The sequence below is a fragment of the Hordeum vulgare genome, chromosome 3H (genome assembly GCF_904849725.1).
Source record: "Hordeum vulgare subsp. vulgare chromosome 3H, MorexV3_pseudomolecules_assembly, whole genome shotgun sequence".
In the NCBI taxonomy this organism is placed as follows: domain Eukaryota; kingdom Viridiplantae; phylum Streptophyta; class Magnoliopsida; order Poales; family Poaceae; genus Hordeum; species Hordeum vulgare.
The window spans coordinates 600,932,345-600,942,908 of NC_058520.1; the positions used below are offsets into that span (position 1 = coordinate 600,932,345).

General features: G+C 38.0%; 1 protein-coding gene across 1 annotated transcript; it reads right to left on the bottom strand.

Annotated features, from left to right (window-relative positions):
• Nucleotides 1-4,324: 4,324 nt before the first annotated feature.
• Nucleotides 4,325-10,352, bottom strand: LOC123445556 (cysteine-rich receptor-like protein kinase 10). The gene is made up of 9 exons (XM_045122554.1): nt 10,075-10,352; nt 9,128-9,188; nt 8,000-8,936; nt 7,129-7,239; nt 6,851-7,032; nt 5,804-6,014; nt 5,493-5,730; nt 5,256-5,406; nt 4,325-5,169 (listed from the first exon to the last, which is right to left on the bottom strand). Exons 3-9 carry the CDS (start codon nt 8,904-8,906, stop codon nt 4,843-4,845), a joined length of 2,127 nt encoding a protein of 708 aa, XP_044978489.1. The 5' UTR covers nt 8,907-8,936; nt 9,128-9,188; nt 10,075-10,352; the 3' UTR covers nt 4,325-4,842.
• Between the last annotated feature and the right edge of the window lie 212 nt (nt 10,353-10,564).

Sequence of the window (10,564 nt, forward strand, 5' to 3'; positions counted from 1 at the left end):
TATTGTTTTATTTTTTATTTTTTTCTGCTTATTTCTGTTTTTTATTTTCTTGTTTATTTCTTATTTTTTCCTTTTCTTTTCATTTCAACTTTTTCATATTTTTCTTGTTCTAAACTTTTACTCATAAATTCCATTCGAAACAAATTGTTCGTAATGTTAACAAATGTTCACATTTTTATTTTTCTGGCGTTTTAAAGTATGAAGCCTTTTGTGATAAAGGGAAGATTTGATAGAACTCCAATTTGCAAACAACTGTTTAAATTATGAACATATTTTGACACCAGAACAATGTTGCGAAAACAAGAACATTTGTTTTGAGAATCCCAATCATTTTATGAATTTATGAATGTCTTTGAGCAACTATTTGAAATTTAGAACATTTTTGTGAAAGGCAAAAACATTTTTAGAATCTGAAGAACAACATTTAAAAATCCAAATTTTTATGAAAAAATTCAGATTATTGTATGAATCTTTGAACATTTTTTTGAAAAAAGACAATTGTTTTAGATACGAAATTTAGGAATATTATTTTGTAAAAATATGGGAAAAAAATTAAAAGCAAGATTGTTTTTCAAAATTTCAGAACAACTTTCAAACACGAAATTAGTGTAAAAACTGAACGAATGTTTGGTATTTCAAACATTTTATGAAAAAACAAACATTTATTGAGAATCCAGAACATTTTTGGAAAACACAGATATTTTTGGAAGTTATGAATGTTTTTAAAAAACGGCACCTATTTATAATTTAGAACATTTTTAGAAAAACAAATATATTTTTGAAATTTAATGATTTTTTTAAAAATTACAAAACATTCTTTCAAAAAATAGAACATTTTTTAAATTATGAACAATTTTTAAGAAACAACATTTTTCTAGAATTTGCAACATTTTTGAACAGCAGGAACATTTTGCGAAATTTCATAACAATTTTCGACCACAAACTTAGCTGAAAAATTGGAAAACAATTGATATCTCAGACATTGTTTTGAGAATGCCGAACATTTTTTGAAATTATGAATGTTTTTAAAAAACTACAATTATTTGAAATTTATATCATTTTTTTAAGAAGAAAAAACATTTTTCGAATTTAACGAACAATATTGAACATGAACTTATTTTAACGAAGTTAAATAATCTTGAAAAAAGAAGAAGAAAAGCAATAGAGAACAAAAAGTAAAGGAAAATCGGTTCAGGAAACCTCATAGAAGGTTCCCCTAACTGATGGCTAATTGAGTTGGGCTAGCCCAAATAAACAGAACCATAAAACGAATAAAGAAAAACAACCGTTTCAAAAAACCTCATAGAAGGTTCCCAAAACCGATGATTAAGCGAGTTGGGCAAGCCCAAATATCATCTGAGAGGTGTGCGGAGACTCGACTCGTTGCCGCACTGAGTTGCGAATAGTATAAAAAGGGACTCGCCAATGACCCGGCCTTTACGCCCACACGACTTCAACTAGTTGGAAGGTTACCTTGCTCAATGAGATCCGGGGCCTCTTATATAGAAAATCCTATAGGATGACATTGATGTCGGGGCTTCGCACAGGATAAAAAGGGAGCACGCGATCTGGCCGGCCCGTTACCAGTTGCGGCGATCCCGATTTTGGGAACCTTCTAGACTTTCCTAACCTATTTTTCCAGTTTTGGTAACTTTCTAGTAGGTATCCTGAACCGTGTTTTCTTTTTTTTTCATTTTCATTTTTTCTTTATTCTTTTATGTTCCTTTTTTTCTGTTTCTGTTTAAAAATGTCTTGGATTTTCAAAAAATGTTCTGAATTATCAAAAAAATATCGAAATTGTTAATAATTGTTCTTCAAATTCGAAAATTATTTTGTTTTTTAGAGAAATTCTTGGGTTTTCAAAAAAATAAAAATGTTTATGCTTTGTTTGAAAAATTCCTGGGTTTTCAAAAAAGCTATTCAAATTCAGAAAATATTTCTTCTTGATTTGAAAAAATGTTCTGGATTTTAAAAAAATGATCGGGATATTTAATAATTATTCTTCAAGCTCAAAAAATGTTTTTGCTTTCTCCAAAATTGTTCTTGATTTTTAGAAAATTGTTATGGAATTTCCATAAATGTTCTGGATTATCAAAAGATGTTCTGGATTTCCTACAATGTTTCTCAGAAAATGTTCTTGTTTTTCGAAATTTCTTCTCAAAATTTAACAAATGTCCGTATTTTCAAAAACTTTGCATGTTTATGAATTTCTTCAGGATTTTTTAAAATTTCTCTGATTTTCTAAATTTGTCCTTAAACTTAAAAAAATGTTCGTTCTTTTAAAAATTTGTTCATGCTTCCAAATTTGCTTGGCGTATTCAAAATTGTTCTCCGTTTCAAATTTAATTCTTAAAATGCAAAAAATGTTCGTGCTTTAATTTTTTTTACGCGGTCCCAAATTTCTTCAAGATTTTTCAATATTGTGCTTGGCTGAAAAATTTGTTCTCAAGATTCCAATTTTTTTTATCCTTCAAAAATTGTTGGCATTTTCAAATATGTTCCGTGTTCTAAAAAACATTAGTATTTTCAAAAAATGATTTAGCAAATTCAACGTTTGTTTGTTTTCATAAAAAGGAAAATGGAAAGAAAAACGAAAAATAATTGTGCTACAGTTGTCGCGTGCTTACTAGGCCAGCCCAGTCTGGGTTCACCTTGTGCGAAGCCCCGACAGGTTGCCGCACGGAGCGGTGACTACAAGTTCCCCTCTTATACAACCCCTCAAGCTCGGTTGACAAATTGACGCTCACACGCTCGAACATTGGGCCGGCCATTAATAAGCTAGAGCTTCGATTCGTTCTCAAATGCACTCCCTCGAATTTTTTTTTTTTTGCTCTCAATCACACACGTACGGTCACTCCAGATCACAGTCCCTCAAAACATTTTTATTTCAAAAATCCCTCGCAAATGTTAATCAATTTTAAAGAAAAGTTACAGAAATGAAAAAAAGGTCATCGCTTTGGAAAGGAAATTTTATCGATTTGAAAAAAAGTCCAACAATTTTGATAAAAGTTCATTATTATAAAAAACTGAATTTTCTTATAAAATTTCACCCATTTCGAAAAAGTTCATTGGATTTGGAAAAAGTTCACCGACTTTGAAAAAAAGTTCATCATATTTGAAAAAAGCCGTAAGATGCAAAAAAAGTTCATCAGTTTGGAAAAAAAATGACTGATTTTGAATAAAAGTTTATCGACTTTAAAAAAAGATCATTGAATTTGAAAACAGATCATCTAATATGGAAAAAAGTATCATTGATTTTTATAAAAGTTCATCGGTTTGAAGAAAAGTTCGTCGATTTTGGAAAAAGCTCAACGGTTTTGAAAACAATTCAATGGTTTAAAAAAAGTTCAGCCATATTGAGAAAAGTCACTGAAATTGAAACCAAAAGTTCATCGATTTTGAAGAATATTTCATTGGTTTTGAGAAAACTTCATCGACCTATCGTTAATGTTCATCGAATTTATAAACTGTTCATCTAATTTGAAAAACGAAATTAATTTTGAAAAAAAGTTCACGAGTTTGAAAAATGTTCATCAACCAACCCACCAACCTCGCTAGATGTATTTACTTACAGTTTTGTTTCCTTCTTTTCAATTTTCTTGCTATAGTTTTTTTCTTCTTTGGAACGGTTTTATTAGTTGTTTTTTACTTTTTTTCAAGCTCGTGAACATTTTTTTTCCAAAATTGATGATTTCCTTTTAAAGTTAGATTACCTTTTTTCAAAATCAATGATTTATTTTAAAAATTGATGAACTTTTTATAAAATCGATGAGCTTTTTAAAAATTGGATGATTTTTTTTCCAATGTGATGATCTTTTTTTCAAAGTCGATGAACTATTTTTCTGAATTGAATGGCTCCACTATAAATCTGATATGTGTGCCTAAAAAAGACTATAAATCTGATAGCAGATTTTTGACAATGGAAAATCAATCTTTTATTATGGCAATTTATGCTTGATGAGGATGATAAGGTTAGTTGGTAAGCATGGCAAATCCAGTTGAGTTTAATTTTTTGGCAGATTATTACCATGCTCACAGACTAAATTTCTCATCCTGACGCCTACTTTAACAAATCTGACATCAGATTTTGGTGTTACAGACCCGCAAAAGAAAACGATTTTGGTGTTAGCGAGAAACAAAGGATGGGAACTATGGTGTCGGGACGGTGTGTTTTTTGTAGCCAGCCAGGTGACTCAAAGCACCGCGCGCTCGCTACTACAGGAAACAAGGGTCAGTCAGTTAATAGCTTCAGGGTTGATGATATGAATTTGTCTAGTTATCAACAGCTCTGCACAAAAGCTAAAAGGAAACCTTACTCCAGAACTATAGGTCAATGCTTTTAGACTTTTATATATATGACCTGCTGCTGTTTACATCAAGAACCCCTTTTAGTCTTAGCAGCAATGAGTAGTACGGTCGATGAACTTATCGACCGTTACCAAAAAGACCCCCTTCATGTTAGCCTTATCATGACAACTCTGCAGAAATGCTTCTTTTCATAACAGTTATTCAGTTAATGCAGCTAGTTTCAGATTGAAATCTATTGGATTTCAAGTCTTCTTCCGTTAAGGCCTACATCAGCAGCCACCACCACCAGTGGAAAACAATGATGCGGTGCACAAAAGCTTAATACAATAGTATTAACCTCCATATCAATAGGGCCCAGCACACATGCTGAGCTACATCTACCCCAGGACCAAATAACCGCTACAGAGATATGCCGGTCGCCATCCTTCAGAACCAAAATATGATATACGTGTGCGAGAGTTTACTTTGATCTGGTCTGCCTGCCTGTTGTCTGATTGCTAGCACTTCCATCAACAACTGAAGCAAAGTGATCAACTATCTGCCATCTGGCTCCTCGGTGATGGTAACGTCATTATTACTGCAGATGGTTACGTCATTATAACTGCACAGAACACTACCCGATTCATCTTCCTTAGATACCCTTAGGTTGAAGTATGCCGGATGTTTAGGCTCTGGAAGAATAACATTCTCGCTGTTTAACATTGCGACGACATTCGACATGGTTGGTCGATCGTCTGCGTGCTCTTGTACGCACATTAGTGCAATGTGAATGTACCTACTAGCCTCTGCTGCATGGATCTCCTCAGCAATTGATGCTTCTAGAAGCTCAAGACATCTCCCTCCTTCCCAGAGATGCCATGACTGCAGAGAGTTTATCAACATGAAAAAGATGACTTTGGTCTACAAAATAATGGATATACGTTTGCGAGAATTTGCCAAATGCTCACATATCCAAGGAGGTTAAGAAAGTCTTCATGCTGATGGAAACCAGAATTCCTTTTTCCACTAAGGATCTCGAGAAGTAACACACCAAAGCTGAACACGTCAGATTTGGTCGAGTAAATGCCTTCAGATGCATACTCCGGAGCCATATAACCACTGAAATGAGTTGGAGGCACAAGTAAAAAATTTTATCAAAAATTTAAAGGTTGAAAATCAGCTGATTAATTGTTTCATATGCTTACTATGTTCCCACCACCTTCTTTGTGCTTCCTTGAGTATCATTGGAGCTGAAAATTTTTGCTAGCCCAAAATCAGAAATTTTAGGATTCATATCCTGGTCCAAGAGAATGTTGCTGGCCTTAAGGTCTCTGTGTATGATGCGCAACCGAGAGTGCTTGTGGAGATACAGTAGACCTTGGGCTATCCCTTCGATTATCTCACATCTTTTATTCCAATCAACCAAAGTTGTTCGGCTAACATCTGCACATTAGAGTGCATTTTATAGTATGGATGAAACACGATCCAAAATATGGTTAAACTACATTGTGCGTACCAAAGATAAAGAAGTCCAAGCTCTTATTTGGCAAATATTCGTACACCAAAAGTTTTTCCTCTCCCTTAATGCAGCATCCCATGAGCTTGACCAGATTACTGTGTTGTAGTTTTGCAATAAGTTCAACTTCATTTTTGAATTCTGTGAAACCCTGTCCTGAATGCGAGGCAAGCCTTTTAACTGCTATTTCTGTTCCATCTGGTAACTGCCCCTGGAAGTATGTAAAAAAACTGGAGGCATTATATTGTAGTGAAATTACAGAAAATTCATGGCATGCCATCCACGGGAAAAGGATTTTTGGGATATGCAGCAAACAGCATGTCAACAACTCAACATCATATATCCAATACATGGCCTTAATATTCCATTTCAGTGCATTACTTCTATTTCCTTCAGAGTTTCAGTCCACTGCTGAATAGGGAAAAATAAACATGTTTATCAAGAGTTCCATAAATAATTCTTTCTAGTTTAGGGTTACATTAGGTTACTTATGCTAATCATAGTTGGTTCAGTTACATTTATAAAACCGGATTTTAGGCTGTATATAATATATGTATATCAAGCAATTGTATGTAAAAAAATTCATTCTAGGGCTTCGATAATATAACGGAAAGCGTGCGGTTTCATCTTTTTCGCCGTAGGTTGCTAGTACAGGATGAGTGATATGATAACTGCCGTTATGAATACTGGAACTTTTTATCATCTCTGGCTTGGGCAAGAAAGATGACTTGTATCGTTCTATTTTATTTTTGCTGCACACTTCATGTACTTTTCCGAGACTTCATTTCGATTTTAATATATGGCTGTATGCATCTATCGATGCAGAGGCCGGGGCTCAGCCTTCATTTCTAAAAATGAATACTGGAACTTATATTATTTTCCAAGGTAGTTTACGAAACTAGGAAAACCATAGCACGATTCGTTATAGACTGGAGTACTGTCATTAGCACTAGTGTAAGTATATAAGGATGTGTTTTAGGTAACAGTGATTTAATATATATTTTAGAATGAACATATGATTGAATCTTTTCAAGACAATGCATTTACCTTGTAGACAGGGCCAAAACCACCTTGCCCAAGTAGGTTTTCTTTGGAGAAGTTGTGTGTAGCATGCAATATCTCAGATAAGTCAAAGAGAGTGAACTCTGAACTCTTCTCTTCTAATCTCCAAACAAATGCGTCTTCTTCCGGCCTATTCATGGCAGCTTGATCGTGTAAGATTCCCGTTCCTAAATTAAGGGGACACACATACAACGTTAAGGCTGACTACATAAACAAGTGGTAGTTTTTCTTAGAGGAAGGCTGTAATCGTGGTAACAACAAACCTTTTCTTCGTCTTCTCATCCATACAACAAAACAGATAACACACAGAAATATTGACAGTAGTGGAGCTGCCACAGCGATAATCCACAGCGCCCGCTGGCGTGAGTTGCGTCCTAAAAGAACACAAAGTCATATATAGTTTTCATAGAAATATAAAAATGAATTTATTTGGTGATAGAGGAAATGACAAATCAGTTGTGGTTGTGGATCGTCTCACTCAACCACACTTAAGCAATTGAACATGGGTCACCCCCCTTTGACCTTTGATCCATTCTGACTCTAGCATCTTTCCTCTTATCAATAAACATCTTTTTCTTTGTTATTGACTTAAATTAGTTCTTTGACTTATTTATTTTTTATTCATTTATTCTTAAGCTCATGTCTACTAGTCTAAAAATGCTACCACGTTACCACATATTTCCTCCGTCCCATAATATAAGGCGTTATTACATCCAATATGTGAGCATACTAGATGTAATAACGTCTTATATCATAGAACGGAGGGAGTGCATAATAAGCTAATTATTATAACAGTGAAAAGATATAAGTATCGATTTTCCTTGTAAGCGGACATTGCAACTATGTAGGCTAAATCAACTGCCATGGAAGACAACTTCATGTAGAATACGACTCTAATTTCCTAACTTACCTCTAGTAGCATATAAAATAATTAGTACAAGCTCTTTTTAATAGCTGCATGCATCGCTCATCGAAAAGACAAAGGAAGTTCACTCTTCTTCTCCTAGAATTTTCCGCTAAGAAAATTGTACCATGCAAGATGCGTGACATGTTACCCAAATTAATGAATCGAATTGAAACAGTGGTGCCATGCCCAACCAAGGATCTGCGGAGAAGGGTGAGAATTTTACATACCATTAAGTTCTTGGATGGTCGCTTGCGCCTCCGGAGGTGCAGGTGGTGCCACAACCGGCGACTGCGACTGCGGGGGTGGGTTCACAGTAATTGGCGGCACAGTACTGTTGTTGGTCGCCGGAACTTCAGATGCCAAGTTGATAATACGCAGCATGGGGTCCCCTTGGAAGAACGGGAATGTCTCATACCTCATGGTACACCGTGTCCCCAGAATTCGACCACCTTTCTTACCATCCATGTACTGGAGTGTATACTGGAAGTAAGGCTGCAAACAGGCCGCGCAGTCGTTCGCGGTCAGGTCTGGTGTGCACTGCATAAGGCAGTACAGCGTAGGAGAGGAGATGACGTCTAAGCGTGAGGTAGTGAACCTCCTGGAGCTGTTCACGGCCGATTGAGCCGTGTTGTTCAGAAGCGTGAACAAGAGCTTCGGGAAGTTCATCAAGCTCTCGATGCTCGCAATGACGAGCATATGTTCATTGAGGGTGGTGGCCAGAAAATTCTGGTTGGAGTACCTGAGCATGCAGGGATCGTTATCGTAGTACACGGCGGCGTCCTTATTGTTCACACAGTGCTCCTGCCCGTCCTGGAAGGCGGTAACCAAACAGCCCTCGCAGGCAGAGGCGTTGGCGTCCCCGCGGCAGAGTGCGAGGGCGAAGATGACATCCGGAGCATTGCCAACAGTGTCGGTGGCGAAGAGGTTGGTGCTGGACGCTGCTTTCTTCGGGAGGGTGGATGAGAGGAGCCTGAGGTTGGCTTCGTAGGTGCTATTTGATTTGTAGTTGCCGCTCTCGCCACAGGATGGCCACATTTGGGCAGCGGTGAGAGGCACAAGGAGCAGGAGGAGGGGGAGGATAACCATGGCCATCCACGGATGACGAGGCAGATCCACGGATGATAGCAACCTCATAGCCAGGGAACTTGTAGAATCTCAAGAGTTCTAAAAAAAAGGGTGACAAAAAACTTATGTTAGAACAGGAACATAATACCTCCCCAATGTATAAACTATGGATCATCAATAAGCGATGGCACGCCAACCAAAAGAACACAGAGGATAAATGTCAATCTGCTCAGAGTCAGAACTGCAAAAACAGCATGCTCTTGCTGGCAATAATTCTCAGAATTCAGAACCTGTGGAGCTAGAAAAATATGCTCCTCTGTTTGCGGCACCGGGCCGTCAGTAGCTGATAGTCTGAAACAAAGAGAGGGAAACACCGTCATCCATTTGAGTAGATCTGGTGATCATGTTCTAGATATCACGCTGCAAAATTGAAGGCATGTAAGCATCGAAGAAGTGTGTGCTCGACAATTAATTAAGATATCTAAATTACAAAGTTGAGATGTCACAAGTAGCCATCCAGATATCAGGGATTAACCTGAAAGTTCAGGAAGTCTACTCCATGTCAAAAACAGGGTTAAGCTTGAAGTTCAAAAAGTCTATTCCAAGTCAAAACAGGATTAAGCTGGAAGTCAAAACAGGATTAAGCTGGAAGTTCAAAAAGGCGTGTAAGCTGGAAGTTTCATATCTAAATGCTCTAAATTTCAAAGTTGAGATGTCAGAAGCAGCCATTAAGACATCATGGATTAACCTGAAAGTTCAGGAAGTCTACTCCAAGTCAAAAGCAGGGTTAAGGTGGAAGTTCAGAAAGTCTACTCCAAGTGAGAAACAGGGTTAAGGTGAAAGTTGAGAAAGCAAAAAAACAGGGTTAAGCTGGAAGTTTAGGAGGTCTGCTCCAAGTCAAAACAGGATTAAGCTGGAAGTTTAGGAGGTCTACTCCTAGTGAAAACGCGCTTGGTATCTCTTCACTTTGACAGGCACCCTAGAATTCTCAACTCAACATGCGGTTTAGCGTGAGCAAAATCCAAAATTCCCTGCTCGAGCTTCATACAGCATCTAGCCTCGCAAAAAAAAAAAAAAATCTAAGGGCTTGCCACTGGATTACGGATTGGGCTGCGGACAGTTCCTTGGAGGCTTATGGATTACGGACCGGGGCTTGCCGACCACAAAGCTCTGCGTTGCAAGGGAGACTGACTTAAACCAATGAAAAAAAAGGGGGGAGAAGGAGGTGATTTCGTACCTCCGCCTCCGAAAGTGGAAGGACGATGGCGTCGCCGGCGCGCGATCTCCTTGTTCCTCTTTCCTGCTCGCTCGCTCCGCGCTGTTGTGCTCGCTCGCCAATGTATCCTGCGGCTGCGGTCCAGGCGGCACGGCCCGGAGATGAGTCGGCAGAGTGAGTGGGGAGTGGGGGAGGAGGAGCCACTCGATCGATTCAGTGAAGACGGCGGCGGAGTGGGAGTGCACTTCTTTTTCAACTTGGGTGGACGACGAGAAGGAATGGCTGGCTGACCCTCAGTCTCCGCCCTCCGTCTCTTTCCCTGTGCCGACAAGCTGCCTCGCATGGGCCTGCATCGACCGTGCGCTCTCTCTCTCTCTCTCTCTCCTGTCAGTCTGGGCCGCCTGCAGGTAATGGGGACTCAAATCAAACACTCCCGGCCCGTTCGCTTAAAAAGAAAATAAACTAGCCTACAAAATGGCGCTATATTTTTTATGCGTCTGCCAGACTGCTA

What these genes read in the sequence shown, in the direction of transcription:
- LOC123445556 (XM_045122554.1), bottom strand. Translation starts at nt 8,906, where the DNA reads ATGAGGTTGCTATCATCCGTGGATCTGCCTCGTCATCCGTGGATGGCC. An exon ending in GTTTTGGCCCTGTCTACAAG is followed by an intron (nt 6,015 to 6,850) that starts GTAAATGCATTG and finishes ACATACTTCCAG; the next exon opens with GGGCAGTTACCAGATGGAAC. An exon ending in CTTGGACTTCTTTATCTTTG is followed by an intron (nt 5,731 to 5,803) that starts GTACGCACAATG and finishes TCTAATGTGCAG; the next exon opens with ATGTTAGCCGAACAACTTTG.